This window comes from Pan paniscus, chromosome 11, assembly GCF_029289425.2.
Source record: "Pan paniscus chromosome 11, NHGRI_mPanPan1-v2.0_pri, whole genome shotgun sequence".
NCBI lineage: Eukaryota > Metazoa > Chordata > Mammalia > Primates > Hominidae > Pan > Pan paniscus.
Window position 1 is genome coordinate 22969049 of NC_073260.2, and position 20232 is coordinate 22989280.

Here is a 20232-nt window from a genome sequence, read left to right on the forward strand (position 1 = left end):
ATCAGAGGTTGTTCGACTGACTGAGAGGCCAGTTGATTAATTTTAATTAAAAAATGAAGAGTCACCTGGGCCAAAATGTGGAAAATCCATGTAAACAGCCTATTCTCTCCCTGAGGGCAGACCTATATGGTAGCCAAATTGTAATTAGGCTTCTTGGTGAGGTTGTGACAAAGGGAATCAGGTGACCCCAAGACTGGATTGGGTGCCTTTCTTCTCTGCTCCATAGAATCTCAGGTTCACATTAGATATGCCATGCCTTCAGCAATGCCTGACAGAGGGGATGCTAAATAAATATTTATTTTATAAAGGAACAGATTCTTCTCAAAATAGAGATGATTTTACCAGTGGACAATAATTTCTTTACTTGTCTTCCTGTCTTCTAGAGCATCAGAAGATCATCTAAGGTCAAGCACTAGACTTGTCCTCTAAACAAGTCTAGTTTAGAGGATCAGTTTAGTATAGGCTGAATGTAGCCACTATCAACCTTCAAGTAAATCAAAGACCTTGGAGAAAGAGCTTAACTTGATGATCTTCCAATCAGTCTTGTAATGTGAAATCTACTGTCTGTCTTGCATCTTACTGCTTCTATTGAAATTGTCTACCCATCCCCAGTACACGCATAAAGTGGTATATGGGAAAAGTCATGGGATATGATATGGGACAGATGTGGTTGCAATTCTGATTTGGAATTGCTTTGTACATTTCCACTATGAGATTTGGTTCTCTCATCCACAAGATAGGTACTGAAAACGTCATAGACTTGTTGAGATGGTGCATTCATATAAATGATGTGAAAATGGTAAACCTAGTACCAATTTCTTAAGTTTCTTGAGGGCAGATCCTGAGTTATAGACACTTCTGTATCCTTCCAGGGTGAAGCGTGGAGCACAGTGAAGAAATACATGAAGGAATGTGATACAAATACAAATGAGGTAATTTGGGTTGTTTCAGTATTCCTTTCTTTCAATTAAGCTACGTTCTTCCCCCTCTGCCTCCCAGCCATGGGGCTGGGTGAAGAGGATCACCTGCTTTCATTCTCTTAACCAGATTTTCCTCTCTCAGTATGAGAGTCTGTTCCCAGTCAAAATCCAGAGATGTTGGAGGGCATTTGGTAATGGTTCAAGAAGTGGAAAACAGCAGAGTTAGAATCCACTAGGGATTCGATGCCCATGCCTTCCCCTGTTTATTTGAGAGCTAATTTAATCCATCTGTAGGAGTGTCTTGGTGTGGTTGTACAAGTTTCTGTCAGTTGAGGTTTACCTGACGTGAGTTTGGAAAAAGGACTTTCATACTATCTGCATAAGCCTATTTATCTTTCCAAGGCTTTTGGATTTTCCACTATTACTCAGGGCTGCACGCCCCACCTGTCTCACTACAGGACCCCTCTGTGTGCTAGAACTGGGAAAGGGGACAGGCAGCGGGAGCTGAAGGATTGGCTAGGCTGTTTACAGGAGAAGTTGGGAGATCTCCGATGGGGCCCCTCAGATGTCAGCCTTTTTCCTCTTGATACCAGTGAGACATCTAGCCCAGCCAGAGCTTTTTCAGATCAGGTTTTGTAAGAAGGCTTTCATTTCCTGCCTTGGTGGTAGGAAGAATAGACTATCTTTTCTTCCTGGTTGCAATTACCATCATCATCATTGTCATCATCAGCAGCACCATTGGCACCACCATCATCATCACCACGATCATCATCATCAGCACCATTGGCACCACCATCATCATCACCACCATCATAGTCATCATCAACACCACCACCAATACTACCACCATCATCTGCACCATCTTCTTTTTATTATCATCATCATCATAGCACCACCACTACCACCACCATCATCACCAGCATGAAAACACCATCACTAACATCACCACCTCCACCAACGTCAATATCATCATCACCATCAGTATCCTCATCCTCATCAGCACAAAATTCTCTATTTAATAAATATTATGCTCTAAGCCCTGGGCTCAGAGCTTTCATCTCATTTAATTCTCACCGTAACTATGAGATAGGTACTATTTTTGACTCTGGTTTACACAAGAGAAAACTGGGGCACAGAGAAGTTAAATGACCTGCCCCAAATCGTACACATAGGTAGTGACAGTCAGCAATTAAACCCACATTTATCTGGTTTTAAGGTCTAGGCTTTGAACGCCATAATCTCCTTCAAAGTATACCATCCCCTGAAGCTGTAAGTATAAAATAGCTTACTTTTTTGACCGATGGGAAGACCAAAGTTCAGAAAGGTGGAGAGGCCCTTTGAGACAAATGTTGGAGTGGGTAGAGCATCTAAAAGATGAAGGCCCAAGAAGACAGGCCCCAAGCAGAGCCAAAGACATGTGAGAAAGCATCTAAGAGAGCCCCCTCATCCAGAGGCTCAGATCTGACACCCCTCCTGGATGTCTTCTAAGATAAGCCCTTTTTCCCTTAGCTTTTTTCCTTGATTTCTGGGACCTGCTATGAGTGAATCATATCAGTTATTATTAGTAGTAGTATTAATTATTTGCTTTTTGTTATCAGCCACTGAGTTTCTGGCTTCTTTCCAGGGTAAGCTTTTTAAAAGCCTAGGCATTTCCCACTTCGTATTCCTAGTGTTTGAAGAGTATCTGCTTGGAGGTGCATAGTCGATGTTTATTGGATAAGTAAATGAACAAATGGACAATCGAATGAACGAATGTATGAGCGTGTCCATAAATGAATGAAAAAAAAAAATCAGTAGATTCTGGCTGCATCTCTTTGTCTATAGGCTTCCCCTCCAGTGCACTTAGTTCTCCATCTCTAGGTCAGTTAGACTGGACTTAACAGTCACTCAGAACCACTCGACCTCTGACCTTTAGACACTCGGCAGGGCTTTCCACAAAACTACCTTCTTTTCACAAATGAATTTTGCATTCTCTGTCTGCATGTGTTGCATATTTTTAAAAGACATGTATGAGGGTTGCCCTTGCAGGATGGAATGCAGTGCAATTAGCTAGCTAATTCTGCCACAGTCGTTATGTGAATGGGCAATGACAACCTCTTTGAGCCTCAGCTTCTTCATCTGTAACGTGATAATCCTTACCTCACTGGGGAGTGATGGAGACAAAATGAAATGGCATATATAGAATTGCCTAGCAAACCATGTCTACATATTAGAGATAGTCAATAAATGGCAATTTACCTCTCCTTTCCTTAAGTCATTCCCTCCCTCTCTTTCTGCCTCCCGTTTTTTTTTCAGAAGCTATTATAAAAGCCAAGGTGTCAGCACCTAAAGGAATTATAAGGTTCTGAGGATAGGGAGATGCACTTTCTATTGTGAAACACTCTCAGCATCCCTGGGCAAGGGACGATGTGTGAGCAAATTGGATCTATTTCTTAGGAACCGATGGGAGACAGGCTGCCACCCCAGAATTCTAGGTCTCCAGACTGGAATAGTCTATCTCATCCAAAGGTTGCAAGCCAACAGCTTCTAGGCTACACAAACCACAGAAATGTTTGGTTTGGCATACAAGTGTTTAAAAAAAGTCGAAATTAGTTGCCAAACTTTTTAAAAAAAGAAAGAGATTTCAAATTTTAAGAACTCCAGATTTCTTGTACCCAAGAAAAAATGAAAAATTTGGCCACAGGAGGCCCACATTTCCACATTGCTGCACTTGGCTAATGCTGTCCCCCTTTGGAAGCAGAAAAACAACAACTGTGTTTTCCATAGTTTGCCATAGTCCCCACCATTCCCTGCAGTTTCTCTCTAGCATTGAACCTGAGGGGCATTTCCACCTATTATTGAGTTTGTATCATTTTGTTTATTAGATTAGAGGAAGAGTTCTCTGTACCTCTAATCACTTTGAAAAGTGCATGTACAGGGAAGGGGACTGAGAAAAAGAAGGTTTAGGACACAAAAAAGAAGGTACATTGTGTTTCTCTTTATAGAAGTTGAAAACACACTTATGAAAATGCCTCATGATTTCTAATTATATGAAGTTTACAAATAAGCAAAACCAATTCGTAGTGATAGGGACCAAGTCTACAAATAAATTTACAAATAAGCAAAACCAATCCATAGCGATAGAGAACAAAACAGTGGTTACCTTGGTGCTGGAGAAATTGCCTGGCCTGGGGAGGGAGGACTCCCTGAAGATTTGGACAGGTCCACATCCTAATATGAATAGTGGTTTCATGAGTGTACACAAAACAATTTATAATGCCTTACACTTAAAGAAGTAAGTTATAGCTCAATAAAAAAGAAGGAGGCTGAGGCAGAAGGATCACTTGAGGACAGGAGTTCAAAACCAGCCTGGGCAACACAGTGAGACCTCATCTCCACTAAAAAAAATAAAAAGAAAAAATTGAAAAAAAGAAAAATAGAAAAGAACTTCAACAGTATCTGTAAAGTTTTTATTTATTAAGTTGGGTAGTATGTGTATGGGTGTTATATTTTTCTGCAAGTCTTTCTTTCCAAAATATTTACAGTAAATACTACTACTACTAATATGCCTCAGTGTTTATTTTTAATTATCATTATTATTATTCGAGACGGAGTCTCACTCTGTTGCCTAGGCTGGAATGCAGTGGCACAATCTCAGCTCACTGCAACCTCCGCCTCCTGGGTTCAAGCGATTCTCCTGTCTCAGCTTCCCGAGTAGCTGGGATTACAGGTGTGCGCCACCATGCTCGGCTAATTTTTGTATTTTTAGTAGAGATGGGGTTTCACCATGTTGGCCAGGCTGGTCTCAAACTCCTGACCTCAGGTGATTCACCTGCCTTGGCCTCACAATGTGCTGGGATTACAGGCGTGAGCCACCGCGCCCGGCTGCCTCAGTATTTAATATACAAAAGAGTATGTTTGGCCTGCTTCACTCATTTCTCCACCTGCCTGGTTCAGGTGGCATTTCAGTTTGTGACTCCTGAGTGAAGCCTAGCTCTCACTTCACAACTGGGTAAACTGTGGCCTAGAGAAGTGACAGGATTTGCTCCAGGACATACAGCAGGAAGGCACCAGAGCTTACACTAGAACCTGGGTCATCTGACTCAGCAATCATAAATATTTAGCAAGTACCTGCTGTGTGCTAGGCACCAAGGGAGGTACTATGGTAACTAATATGACCATGGTCCTGCCTTCACAAAGCTCACTGTCCTGGTGTCCTCATCATGACCTGTGATCTCAATGTTGACATTCCACTCATCTAAGCAGCCATCTTTCTCTTCATTCATGTCAATATATGCAAACGACTTAAAATAGAGTCTGTCTTGGCTAAGTGTCAGTGGTGGACCACAGCTGGCTTGCATAGGCTCGCAAGAGCCAACAGTGCCTGGATCTTCCCAACTTTGTGCTCAGTGACAGCAACCTGGAAACCTTGAAATCTGCCACGGTAGGAATATTTATATCGCAGAAATTGGGAAACGCTACAAACCAGAGTCTAATGTTTGTGGAGAGCCAGTTGTTAACTATTTGCCAGCACATCCCTGGTAAGCCATCACTAAATGTATTGCCTTTATTACTCTACATTTCATAGAGGCTGCAGGGATAGCTGAAGTATACTATCAGACTGGCCTGGGTCTCTCTTCAACTTCTCTTAGGCAAGTGGCTTCCACCTCTGAGATTCCATTACTTCCACTGGAAGCAGGAAGAGACTAATACCCACCTGATAGGGACATATGTGTGTGGTCGTACGTGTGTGGTAGGGGGTGGAGGTGGAAATAAAGGATAGGAAGTGCCTGACCCAGTGCCTGATCACAGCAAGTGCCCAATAAATGCCAGTTCTTGCCTCTCACTCTCTTACCCCAGGGATAAAAGTGGCAGCAGCTGGAGCAGAGCCTCACCCCCAGCTATCTAAATTACACTGGTGCTCGCAGGCAGACCCTCAGAAAGCAGAGGAGCTATCCAGGGCCTCCTCTGGCCTGGAAATGCCGGCACCAGCAGCTCTATTTCTGTAGCTCTCACCGCACAAGGGGCAAGGGTGCAGCAGAGGCCAGCTTTTCTGCCTTATTCCTGGAAATCATCAATCTCTGCCCTTCGCCCTCCTCCCTTTTTCTACCACATTTTTTTCCTCCTGGATAATGAGGCCTCCAGAGACCAGTGGAGGTCTGAACCTCATTATGGTTCTCTCGGTAGGCCAGCATCAATAAAGGCAGTCAGACCAGGGAACTGGGTGGGGGATGGGGCAGGCAGGCAGCGGGTGGGCAATGGTGGGGAGGGGGGGCAGCTTGCAGGCTTTCAAATCCCTGGATTTATTTCACAGTGAATCATAACTGAACTCTTTAGTGCCCAGGGCCCACAGAGGGAAGGGTGGGAATTTGCCCAGGGGGTAGGAAAAAGGTCTTAAGTGGGAGGCTGGTCCAGGCCAAGAAGATCTCTGATACTGGGGTGAGAGGGAGGTCTCCTGTATCTGTTTTGTGTGTGAGTCAAACTCACCTGCTTTCGGGTGTGTGGGAGTTCGGGTGGGAAAAGGAAAGAGAGCTGCTAGTATTGGAAGAGCTGCCAATCACAAGTCCAGCTTGTCGTTCCAGTTGTGCTGCCTGTGTGGACCAGCCACCTTCCTCTATAGGCCTCAGTTTCCCTATCTGTACAACGAGGAACCTGTCCTTGATTATCTCTAGCTGCCTTGAGATTCTGACATGTGGGCTCCCTGCATGCCTGGGTATATGAGCATATCAGGGTGCACTGGGGCATTCAGGGGAATCTGTGCAGGAATTCTGGTTCAGGAATGGTGGAGGAAACAGACGAAAGAGCTTGAGGTTTGGGAAATAGGGCTGTCTTGTAGATATGCAGAGAGTCAGAGGCAGAGAGAGAGAGAGAGAAACAGTGGATGATGGAAAGGAGAGTGTGGGAGAGAGGAAGACAGAACAAGAGGAAAGGTATATCAGAAGAGGGAGGAGAGAGAAACAGAGTGGAAAAACAGAGATAGGAAAAAAATGAGAGAGAGTAAGATGGAGACAGAAAAAGAGACAGCAAAAGGGAAAGAGGAAGCAGAAAGGAGTGGAGGGGCATGCCGGGGCACACAGAGGAGTGGAGGAGGTCTGGCCAGGTCTATACACCCGGAGTGCTGAGTAAGCCCTGGCAATCGTGCCCTCGGCGCATTTGAGAAACAGTACACCCAGTATCAGGTTCTGCCCAGCTATCCAGAGTGTGATCTGCAGCAGGCAGGCAGATAGTAGCTCCCTGGGCTCCATGGCCTCTCAGCACCCCAGGCAGTAGGCTGGTTGGAGAGACACAGAGCTGAACCTCACCCACCCCGCAACCCCGGCCTCCTTCTTTCGGTTTCTCCAGGGTGAAGAGCCAGTGCCCAGAGTGACACATAAGGCCTGGGACCTGCGATGTCCTGGGGGAGAAAAGCAGGGCCCACATCAGCTCTGGGGGCCCCAGTTGATTGGGTGACACAAAGGCGAGTGGGAACAGCCAACCTTGAAGTCAAACTGACACTGCCCTGAGGAGGGGGCCTCTGTAGTCATCTGGCTGGGGGCACACCAGCCTGGCACTGTGGGAAGCACACAGGGCTCAGACTCAGGTTTGGGTTCAAGCCTTGGTTCAGGGCCCATCACCTCACTTCCGAGATTTCAGTGTCCACAACTGGAAAATGCAGACAATGACCCCTCTCTCATACAACTGTGCTGAGGCTGAAATGGAGTCTTCGTGCTAAGCACCGGACACATGAACGTGGCAGGTTCTCCACAAACAACCGATGTTACTAGTTTGCTAGACACCTATTAATTGCTTTCCCCAAAACAGGTAAAGCTTAGAGAAGGATACCAGAAACCTAGGCTATGTAAAGTGGAAGGCTACATGGGAGGGCACCAGAGAAGCCACACAACACCATCCTTATGAGTATGGACTTTCCAGCCAGACAGACTCAGGTCTGAAACCTGGCTCTATGCTCCCTACCTCTGTTATTGATGCCTCAGTTTATTCCTAGGCTGACATCAGCATTTAGTGGACAGTAAATAAAAGGCCCTTCACATAGGACCTGACAGAGAGAAAGTATTAAATAATTAAGGACTAGAGAAATGATTGTGAATAAGTCTCCTCCCGACTCTACCCCACCTCCCTGCAACACACACCCACAGGGCAGGTGTGATGATTAAATGAGGTAATGTGTGTGAAAGAATGAACTCAGAACCGGGACATAGCAAGTGCTCAACAATATCATTTCCCTCCCCCTTAGCTGCAGGTGGGTAGATGTCCCTGGTCACTCACCTCCACCCGTGTGGGGTTCAGCCAGTGGGGGATGTCACGCACGGTCACGTTCATTGGCAGGATGATGGACTCGCTGTTGTGGTCCAGGCACGAGGTGGCACACTCTGACCCTGAGGGAAGTACAGCATGAGGCAGCAGCTCAGGCCCGAGACCCTCGACATCTGCAAACTGCCCTCCTGCAGAGTGGGCCCTCCCACTCCCTGGTCCCCAGTGGACTCAGCTACCCAACCTGAAGGCAGTGGGAAGGAGAAGGCAAGCCAGGCAGGGCCACCTCTGTTCTCCCTGACTCCATTCACATGCCTCCCATCTGACTGGTTCCTGCTGCCACACTCATTGGCTCTGACCCTAGTTTGATCAAGCTCCTCCTCTGCTCAAACACCTTTCCAAGGCTCCCCACATCCAGAACAAAATACAGCCCCCTTTGCTGGGCACTCAGTGCCTCCTGCGGTCTGGTCAATCTCCTCTCTCACTAACCACCTTCACTCTTTGGTTGGTTCAACCGGACTGAACTACACTTGGTTTTCCATCTGAGTCCCACAATTCTCATCCTCTGTGCTTCTTCTCTTGTTCATCCCATCTCCTGAAATGTCCCCCAATCTGCCTTCCCATAACCAAATTCTATCCATTATTCAAGGGCCAGTTCAATTCTTCTAAGAAGTTTGCCCTGAATTCCACAACTGAGTGAGAGTACTCCATCATCAGATGTGCTTGATTCATCTCGGAGTTTAACCCAGTGTGTGACACCCAGGTAGAGCTCAGTGAGCACTGGCCGAGTGAATGATGAGCACATAAATGCAATACCAGCTTCTCTTTCCCCAGGGTTTCATCCCTGCCTTTCCCTGTGCCTTAAAGACCCTTCCCACTCCAACAAGTGCATTTCTAATGATCTTACAGACCTCAATCCCAAGCCACTTGCTCAGAGAAGACCTTCATGGTTTCCTGACAGGCCAAGCCCCTCCTAGGTGCCCATGACAGAATTGTCACATGACCATTTCCTGTTTGCTTGGTGAGTGTGATATCAATAGCTCTCTTCCCTGCTGGACTGTAACTCTATAGGGCCAGCACTACCCATGCTCCCCATTCTATGTCCAGAGCTTGGCACTATGCATGGCAGATTATAGGCACCCAATAAGTATTTGTAAAATGAGTGCAAGAGACAGTGAGTGAATAAGTACATCAATGGATCAGGAAATGAGTGGATTAATGGATAAATGAATGGCATGATGACTGACTGATGAATATGCATTTAGGTATCTTATGAAGGAAGAAGTAAGTACATAAATGGATAAGTGAATGACTGAGTTATGGATTAAATGGATAAAGGAATAAAAAAAATCAGGTAATGAGTCAAAGAAGGGGTAAATGACTAATAGAGATAGGGCTACTACATAGAAGCCCTTTGTCCAGGAACTTTTGGGTGAAGACAGTTGACTTCCAGGCTGTGGGTTGGCAAGTTGACTGTAATTCAGCTCATTCATTCTCTACCCTGACCTCACACATCCTGAGGTCATCTGAAAAATCAAGCCTAGTCCATGGAAAGTACTCAGTACCCCAAAGAGGCATTTATTCATGTGGGCAAAGAAACAACCTGTCAGAATCTGACTAGGCCTGAAAGAGGCCATTTCTCTTAGTATCGAAACCACCCTCCAAACACTAGGAGCAAGTCAACTCTTTTCTTTAAATATCCTATTCTATTAGCTATTTTAAAGTCCCCCCTTCCAAATATACATATGTACATGACACCCGTTTCACAGGTTGGAGAGCCAAAAGGCACAAAGCTCAGGGCACAAAGCTGGTGAGGAGAGAGCCACATCTCTAATTCCAGGCCCCACAATCGATAACAGTGCAGCCACACAGAGAGAGGAGAGAAGGAGGCAGCCATCGAAACAGGAGAGATGGTGAGAGGCCAGAGGAGAGACAAGAAATGGGGATAACACAAACAGACAAAAACGATGAGTGATGAGAATAAGGAGCAAAAATCCCTAAGCAGTCAGAGAAACTGCTTATGGAGTGTGCTTTATCATGAGACCAGTTCTAAAGGAGTTTTTAGGGAGCAAAGATGAGACAAGGCTGTGATAATAAAATCCTTTTGAAAAAAAAAATGCAGCCTCTGAGAAATAGACAAAGGCTATCTTATCCCAAGAGAGGAAAAAAAAAAACGAAAAAAAACAAAACGGTGGTCAAAACAGGAGACACTTGCTGTCCTATGCAGTGGTCATGTCTTAATTTCTCTTTCTCCGCGTCTCCCTCCCCCAGGCTCTCCTCCCCTACACCAGCTCTGGGGCTTTAGGACCAGGCTGCTGTGTTGTGATATATGAGCCATTATTGGCATCCTTACAGAGTGGTGATCTCACCAGGCCTCCGCGTCTCCTTCCCGGGAGGCGCGGGGAGGGTGGCAGCCCTGGTGGCAGCAGCAGCAACTTTCTGAGGGCTTATAACTGCCACAGAAGCCTCCCCAGGTGGCCTGGGGGAGGCAGGCAGGGGGAGCTGGTCTGGGTGACTCCAGAATGTGCCCTCCAGCCCCCAAGCCCGACACATATCTCACCCCTGCTTATAAGGCCAGTGATCAAATCCCTCTCCTTGGCAAAGTGGATTCTCCTCAGGGAAGGGCTCAGCCTGGGAGGTGGAAGTCAGGCGCATTTGGAGGAAAGCGAGGATACAGCTGGGGCTGAGGAGTGGATGAACAAAAACTGCTCTCCTGCCTTGCTTCTCACTCTCACCCTCAGTCTTCCTGTCTCCCTATGTGGCTTTTTCTCTCTGATCTCCTCCAGTGTCCCTATGTACTCATCATCTGCCCTGGATTATCACATTCATAAAATGGACATCTGGGTGCCAGCCGTGGTGACTTGGGGTACAGGAAAGGGGAGTTAATTCATGTTGCAATATCATATAGATTTCTTTCCCTTTCTGCTTTGACCATGAAAACACTCAGTGGGTAAAGAAATACCACCCTCCCACCCCTTCCCCTCTTTCTCCACTGTTCTGACGGAGAGAAGACAGCCAGGTATCGTACTCATTTGCGTACAGTTGAGACGTGAATAAAATATATGAATGCGTCTGTGAGGTTTGTTTGCCTTTTGTGCGTCTTTCTGTGTGTTTGATATGTTTTGGGACATAAAATGTTGTTTGTGTTTGTTGAAGTATGAGATTTGTATGTATTGCATGTGAGTGCTGTGTATAGGTTTATGTGCTACCTGTGTGTGTATGTGTTTGTGTGAGTGATGCATTTGTGTGGTATTTGGCTGATGTGTAGGTGTTAGGCATGAGCTTACTATATGATGTGTGTGTTTGGGGCTGTTTGGTTATGAAGCATTTCAGCATGTGGCATGTGTTTATGTATGCATGTGTGAATGTATTTGAATGTGTCAGTGGGTATAGATATGCAGCAAATTTGTTTCTGTAGGTTTTCCCTAAAGGTCACTTAATTAGGCTTTTTCTCACAGAGCCACTCAATGCCAGTTAAGAGTATGAATGAATATTCACTTGCATATTCTGATTGAGCTGGAGGTTGGGACCCCATCACAGACATACTTGTTCAGGACCACGTACACCTATCAGGAATGATGGAAAGGAGAAAGTGTTGGCCTTGGGATGGTGCAGCCCATGCTGCTCACCATGGCAATACTTGTTGCCCAACCTTCTAGAATGCCTATATTAGCAGGTCCTATAAGATCCCATCTCTCTGCAACACTCCTGGTCAGCATCTCATGAATTGGTGGCTGTATAAGATCTTAAAGTACCTTCCAAACCATCAGCGAGAGCAATCATGTGTTTTGGTGTTTTCTGACCCATGCAGGAGCCAGTGTCCTGGGCTAAACACAAGAGTGCTGATTCCCACTGTAAGTTACGGTGAAGAACTTCTGCTATCTGAGGGCATGTGTTTTCATCTTCAAAAAAGGATGGACAGTCCCCATGAACCTTCCCTCTCCAACCACACAGGCCTTGCTTCTGGACATGCAGTGATAACTCTCTGTTTGCTGGATGAAGATCATGTTGGCTCTATGCACATTCAGATAACCTTCTACACCAGACACCCCTGGTGATTGCTCTATAAATCATATTGGCCAGGAGAAAGGACGTTCAGTTCCCTAGGCTTTTCATCATGGTCAATTAGGGAATCAGCCCAAAAGGTCAGCATCACTGCCCTTAAATGAGGTCACACTCCATGCACTCTGAGTACCCCGGAAAGCTGTGGTGCTGGTGATAAATGCATGTGTCCAGACACCTGGTTTCAACAAGGCAAATCCCTGGCATACAATCCCAGCTTGTCTCTTCTTACTGCGTGTATTTCTCGAGCTGGCCTGTCACCATACAAAGAGTATTTTGAAAATGCAGTTTATGCTCATCTTGGATGCAGCTGAGATGCCATGGAAAGAAGTCAGACTTTGGAATAGGATAGGTCTCAGGATTTGGGAGCATGTTCCATTATCCCCTCAAGTTTTGATTCCCTCATCTATTAAAGGTTATTGCGAGGACAAGATATAATGCCTTTCAAGTGCTTGATGAAGGGCCTGAACTATATCAGGTACTCATGAATGTTTAGTATGATGCAAATTTTAAGATTAATAATAAAAGCAGCTGCACCAGACTGCTATTGCTTCCCTAAATGTGATGTGTGCTTTCATAACTCCTGCTCCTCAGCCACAGAGTTTCTTCTGCCTGCAATAGCATTTCTTCCCCGACAAGCTTTTTCAAATCCCCATGTAAGCATCCCTTCCTGTGGGAGTCTTCTGTGTCCCTACCAGGCACCTGACAGCTTTTCTGTATTCTGGTGTAACTGTGCACACTCACCCACCATTGTGTCACCATATCCCTGTCCCTGACTCCTTTCTGGGAGGACATGGTCTACACTAATTCATCTCTCTTTCTGTGGTGCCTACGCAGGAACTCATGTGGCCAGGGTGTTCAATGACCCACCCAGGCATTAGCCCTGCATTGCTGGAAGGAATTGCCCCTCCTACTGCTCCCCTCTCGGGCCCATCATACCTATGGCATAGCCATCAGGGCACTGCAGTTTGAGGTTGCTGTTGAGCTGGTTTGGAACCGAGCACTGGCCTTGCATCTCCTGGCAGACATGGAAGGAGCCGTTCCAGGTGCCATCTTTCCGGCAATGAATGACGTTGCTCCCAAGTCCCTGAACAACAGAGAAACAGAGTTAGGACCAAGAGAGACACCAGCCCCAATTGAATAAGCTATTCGGAATACAACAGAAAAGAATTTTTCATCTCTCCAGAGCTCTGAAGTGTTCCAAAACAATTTCTTAACAATGGTTGAAACTCAACCACCCTGAAAGAGAGGTATTGTTAGTGTCTCCATTTTACATATGGGGAAACTGAGGACTCAGACCAGGAAGAAACTTGTTCAAGGCTTTCCAGAATGCCAAACTCCCAAGTCCGAGCTTAGTAGTCTTTCAGAAATTTCAATCAGAGCCAATTATAGTTTTGATTTGTGTGTGGGAGTTTTTTTTAAATTGAGAGGGTAGGAGCCCATCAGCTCCTTGAATGACACAGAGAGTAGCAGCATGGGTTAATGAGGAGCATTAAAGTTTACTTCCTCTTAAATAGTGAGAAAGTATCCTATGTCAGGGCTCTGTCATAAATAATAATCTGGGTCTAGCTGAGAAGCTTTTTCTTCCAAGACATTTCCTTTTCGTATCTTCTCTTTCTTTCATTCCATTCCATTCTATTCCATTTCATTCCATTCCAACAATAATGGCATGAAGAGGGTGATATGGGGATACTTATATATCTGTGCTTTCCTCCCAATCCTTTAAAATAGGGAATTATAGTTTCTCAATCTTCTGCAAAGCATTAGGCAAATGCAGCTTGAAGACATAATCCCTTCTTGACGTCCCCTTCCAACCTCCGAATTTCAGAAAGCTAATTCAAGTAAGATTCGTTAGTGTCCAATCTGTGCCCAGCTCTGTGGGGTGCAGAAGTGAAGAGAGCCAGTGCCTGCCTCTGCGATCTAGTGGGAATGGCAGTCATGTGATCCACCAGCCATGTCAGTGTGACTGTGTTCAGTGAGGCAGGGCAAATATCACACCAGTGCTGTGAGTACACAAGGAAGAGTAACTGGTTATGAGGGGACAATCAGGGAAGGCCTCTTAGAGAAGATGATATATGGAAAAGGGTTTTCAAGGATGCATGGAATTGCAGGCAGAAAAGGAACAGAAGATATTCCTGGAAGATGGAAGGGTGTGTGCAAATGATGAAAAATATAGTGTGTGCTGGAGAGCCTGTTGTGGTTCTAATTCTATGACTCAAGGCATGAAGCAGGGGAAGATGAGCTGGTAACACAGACAAAGCGTGGAGCCTTAAATGCCAACTTAAGTAGTTTAGACTTTACCGAACAGAAATGGAGAATCACAGGTGGTTTCTGTGCAGGGGGCCCATATTGTGAAGGATCTAAGAACAAGCTATATATTCTCTACCCCTTTCAGGCTTATAATAAGATGAGAAACTTGACATGAGGCCAGAGGAGCTGGCTGTGCTCCACCAATGCAAAAATTTATGCAATGGCTTCCTGTGACCTTCAGCTTCCATGCAAACTCCTGTGCTGGCTCCAGAGCCCTCCCAGCCTTAATTCTGCCTAATTCTCCAGTTTCTTGCTCTCCAGAGCACCACCACCAACCTTGAACTTCAGTTTAAATTGCCTGCATTTGTGAAGGCATCGTATGTTGTGCTTTCATGCTCACTGCTCCTTCCGTCTGCTATTGTTTCCTGCCCACCCTTGTCTACCTTGCAAATACCTTATCTGGCACAACCCATCCTGCTCTCCTGCCATCTCAATTCTGCATGGGGCACTACCTGAATGTCTCTGACAGGACATTACTTATTTGTTTATCATCTGTTTTGCAACCAGACAATGAGCTCCTCAAGGCCCAGGCTGGTGCCCTATTCAACCTTGTATCCTCAGGGTTTTCCATAATGCCTAACAGGTCCAGGCCACTCAGTGCATTCATTCATCACTTAATAGATATTTTTGCTCATTCAAAAATTGTTTGTTTACGAAAAGATGTGGTGAATTGGTGGAGAGTGATAGAATGTATTTCTTTAAGAAATAAGAAAATAAATGAACACACAGATGAGGAAATAAATGCACAAGTGAGTAAATGAAGAAAAGAATGAATGAGGGAATAAATTATGAATGAATGTATGAGAAAATGAATAAACTCCTTAAAAGAACTGATGTAGGCTGAGGGTCCCCTATGTGAGAAAACAGCTGCAGAGAGACAAGATTCAGAAGAGAAAGGGGCCCCCTTCCAGGCCTCTCCTGTGCCTGCAAAAGGAGGGTGCAATTGCAATGGAAACCTCTCTGGCCTTGGGAGAAGGGTGGCCCATCCTGAGAGCATGCAGCTGCAAGGCGGCTTGCAGAGTTCACTCCCAGAGGTTCTGTAGGGGCTCATGGCAAACTTACGCAGCTTCATGTGGCTTCAAAGAGCCCAGACTCTCCTTCTCAGAGCCCCAGGCTCTAGGCCCCATGATTCTCCTGGGCCCTCTGGGGAGTAGGAAATTGACCCCAATTTCCTGGAGCCTTGGCCTGGGCCTGTGATGCATTTGGCTTCCAGCCCCTGAAGGGCTGCAGACCTCAGCACTACTTGGGCCAGGGCTGGCTGGAGAGCTTGGTTTGTAACAGAGAATGTATTAGAAATAGCCGGAGTCTGCTCATGGAGTTTCACACTGGGGAGGCCCCACCATGAATGAAAGGTGGGAGCATAAAGCACTGGTTTTGTTATCATTGGTTTATCTCCTGCCCAGTTCATCTGGCACTTTGTGTTGCAAAATTTGCTTTGAAAAATATATAGCATCCTTTTGCTAAGACACCTTAGCCTTCAGAACAAGGCATACTGGTAGGTTGACACTCAGGGCTTCTACAATGGAATCCAGATGACATTTCCAGCTCCATCTCTTGCTATGTACGTATCCTTCCTTCTAGACAAGTGAATCACTTTGTTTCTCCTGCAAACTTTTCTTGCTTTCCCACCTCCACATCTTTGCCCTTGCTGTGCCCTCTGCACGCAGACTTTCTGGAGCCTCTTTGGATTTTTAAATCCTTCTTTAAGACTAGATGCTAGTGCATTCAGAAATTGCCTACCACCTGGTGCAGAAATTCATAGTCAATTATTGCTGACTGAGTCCGGTTTGACAGAGAAGATCTGGCATCATTGAAGCTCCAACCTGGGAAGACCAGAGGGTAGTTTTTCTAGGTGTTGTCAGGGAACTGACTGGGTATGTTTGACTCCAGAAGTACAATTCTTCATGCTAAGGTGAAATCTCTTATAAGAGGGCTGAAAATCTCTGAGCAAAACAGTTTGCCTCTCTGTGCCTGTGCATCTGTTTTTACAAGCGCATATTGAGCTCTAACTCCCCTGCTGCTTTAGCTACACAGATCCACAGAGAGCTGAAGGCATATAATAATATTATCAAACACCTATAACCTGCCCAGTGCTTTAAAAATCACTTGAACAATACAGTAGAGTAGAAATTATATTATTTTTGCAGACTTGGAAACTGACTCTGTTAGAAAGTGAAAAAGTGAGTTTTCAAATGATGCTAGTGTCATGGTTAAGAGCCTGGGTGTAAGTCAAACTGCCTGAATTCAAATGCAAGCTTGGCAACTTCCCAGCTGGGTAGATTTGGGGATGCTCTTTAACTTCTCTATGCCTCAAGTTCCCTGACTGCTAAATGGGCATGGAGTCTACTACCTGAGAGAGTGATCATGAGGATCATGTGAGTCCAATTATATAAAGCATTTAAAGCCTAACACATACTGAGCTCTGTAATCGTCAGATGAGGTTCTTACTCACTTTGCTGTACTGTCTCTAAGAGAAGTTTAGAATCAACCCAACCAACAGTACATTTTGGAACTGACAGCAGCCAGAAAGGGGAGGCAATGTGCCCAAGTCACAAAGGTTGCCAATGTCAGAACCATGTCTCTTGACTGTAAGCTGTTGTACCCCAGTGGGATGAAGGAAAAGAAGAGAAGAGGAAGGAAGAGGGAGAAGCAGTAGACTTCTTCTCCTTAGAAGACATGAAAATAAACAAAATAATAGCAGAAAGAAATGTAGTGGCATCCGAGCAAGACAAAACCAGGCAGTGAGTGCAGGAGCTAGATGGCTAAGCTTTGGAGGCATGCTGACTTAAAAACAAGAGTGTCAGTTCCACCATGTCTGGTTGTATAAAACAGGGCAAACCAGTTTACACCAGCTTCCCCATCTGTAAAATGGGGCAATAATGCCAGATGCCATGGGGCTTAAATGAAGCAATCAATCTAACGTGCTCATCTCAGTGGCTGGCATTTAGTAAGTGCTCATTATTTCAACTGCTGTGAATCATTTGTCTCTGTTCCCAGTCAATGCCCTCACATGCATTTTGTGTCTTCCAAGGTTGGTACAGGGGTGACATGTTGCCCCACAAGGGAGGATGAGTGGAAAGTGTGAATTGCAAAGTGACGTAGTTTAAGAACTGGCTCTGCTTGTATGACTCAGGATAAGTCTCTTTCCCTTTCTGGGGTTTAGGGCTCCCATCAGTAAAACAAGCAAGCTACAGTGGGGGTCTCTGAGGTCCTGCCTAGCTCTAACATCACATGGGTCTGTGACTCTTCTGAATTCCTCTAGGACATCCTGGGTGCTTGGCCAAACATTTAACAACCCGGAAATGAAAACCTAGCTGAGGCACTGCACATATGTGAGCTGTACCTTGTCCATGGCAGGGCTCACAAATGGAGAGTGCAGTTCTACACCCCTTGTGGCAGAAAGGCTTTCACAGCCACCTTCTGTGATCTGTGCAATGAGCTGGGTGTGTTGTAGATTCCACCGCTCCCTTTCTCTCTTGCTCCTGCTGAGTTGCTGAAATCCATCATTAGGTGCATCACTTTGCCCACAAAGCACCTCTAGCTTTTGTCCTCCCCTGCTGATGCATCTTCCAAAGACCCCGTCCCCATCCCAAGACTGGCCACTCCCTGACTCACCTATAAAGCCCCCACAGGCCTATGTTATCTCATCAACTAGCTCAGGGCCATCTGAGCTGGATTAAATCGTGAGATGAGTAGCTTCTCACCCCCTGGGGATAAAATCTCTGCCCTTCACTACTGGTCTGGCCTGAAGATGTTTGGGAGCAGTGGAAAGAGCAGAGCTAGAGATCAGAAAGAACATCACCTGCTCTCTTGTCACCATGGGCAAGAACTTACCCTCCCCGGGCCTTCTTTCTGCATCTGTAAAAGGGGGTTTTGTTTCTTTTCCAACTGTATGTTGTGAGCTGTCAAAAGAGAGCAAGTCTGAAGCAGCAGCTTGGCACACATTTGACACTCAAAAACAAAGACAAAGAAAGCTGTTATTATTAAGGTTCTCTGTCATGGTTTAAAGAGACGAGAATACCGTAAGTGCTAGAGCTGGACTATCTGATATGGTAGCCACTGTATAAGTATGGCTATTTGCCTTCAACTTTGAATTACTTTAAATTAAATAAAAGTTAACATTTTGTTGCTCATTTGCTGCAACCATGTTTCAAGTGCTCCATAGCTACATGCAGCTAGTGGTCATCATTTGCCTGGCACAGATATGAATATTTTTATCATGGCAGAAAGTTCTACTGGAAAGTGCTGGTCTACAGGAACTAGAGGACTATTTATTCTACAGGTTTATTTGAGCAAGGGACCAGGTTTGACTAAAGCTCATGCTGGTCTCTCTACTCCACATCCTGGCCTCATGCAGGATGGGTGCCTCCTTCTCAGGTTTTTTTTTTTTTTTTTTTTTGCTTTGTTTACTTTAAGTTCTGGGATACATGTGCAGAACGTGCAGGTTTGTTACATGGGTATAAAGGTGCCATGGTGGTTTGCTGCACCTATCAAACTGTCATCTAGGTTTTAAGCCAAAAAGAGCCCATATAGCCAAGACAATCCTAAGCAAAAAGAACACAGCTGGAGGCATTCCACTACCTGACTTAAAACTACACTACAAGGCTACAGAAACCAAAACAGCATGGTACTGGTACCAAAACAGATACATAGACCAATGGAACAGAACAGAGGCCTCAGATATAACACCACACATGTACAACCATCTGATCTTTGACAAATCTGACAAAAACAAGAAATGGGGAAAAGATTCCCTATTTAATAAATTGTGCTGGGAAAACTGGCTAGCCATATGCAGAAAACAGAAAACTTCTCAGTTTTTAGAGCTAGCCAGCAGAGGGCTAGGTTGCAATCTGTTGTGTTTCTAGACCCTCCAGGAGCTCAAATAGAGCATAAGGGATTCTCGCCACTGGAGTGACCTTAAAGCAGGCTAGTTCATTTGTGTATTCCCCAGGGCTACCACATATGATTGCACAGGTTGTGCACTGCACAAGGCCAGTGGGTACCCATAGACATGCTCTATTTTCATTACCTCATTTAACCTTCACAAACAAACTATTAGGTATGTAGTATTCTTTCTCCTCATTTTATACACAAGAAAAGTGAAGCTTAACGAGTTAAGTAACTTGGCCTCTAGTGACTAGGTAATAAAGCTGGGATTTGAACTCAAACTACAGATCCAGTGTCATACTGGCTCCCAAGGAATGAATAAAGTCAGGTTTTTATTTGCTTTTAGTGGCAGTGGAAGAGAGTGTGTGACTCTCCCCTACAACAGCCCCTATCCTTTCCCGCCAGGATCTGAAACTTGTTTGGAAAGCAAAGAATCCCTGCTCCATACAAGCTGATTCAAGATGCTCTGGGCCATGCATTTCTGCTATGTTTATAGGCAGCAAGAGGGAATCTGAGGTGAATACTAGATTTGGCTCTCAGGCCCTGATCTGAGGGTAGAGGAAATTCATTTTCAGTACAAAGTAGAAACGTCAATTGTATTAGGAGTCCATTTGGCACGCACACCCTCATTCTTTGAGCAGACAAGCAATACCCTGCTCCTTTGCGACTAGCCTCTCCGTTAGTTGCCAAACAGAGCTGCTTGAGTCGTCTGATACATTTACATTTTCCTCTCCTTTAAATACAAACTGGCCATGAAAGTTACTTGGAAGGCCCCAGGCAGGCTGAGTTTCAGTTTGATAACATGACCGCAGCCAGAATA

General features: G+C 45.3%; 1 protein-coding gene across 1 annotated transcript in view; it reads right to left on the reverse strand.

Annotated features, from left to right (window-relative positions):
- PAPPA (pappalysin 1) overlaps positions 1–20232 on the reverse strand; it is a 250226-nt gene that overhangs the window by 26493 nt on the left and 203501 nt on the right. Inside the window, exons 18-19 of the mRNA XM_034928930.4 lie at positions 13152–13299; positions 8166–8275 (exon numbers count right to left, since the gene is read on the reverse strand). Of these exons, the coding sequence (XP_034784821.1) occupies positions 8166–8275; positions 13152–13299 (258 nt within the window). The remainder of the gene's footprint in view (positions 1–8165; positions 8276–13151; positions 13300–20232) is intronic.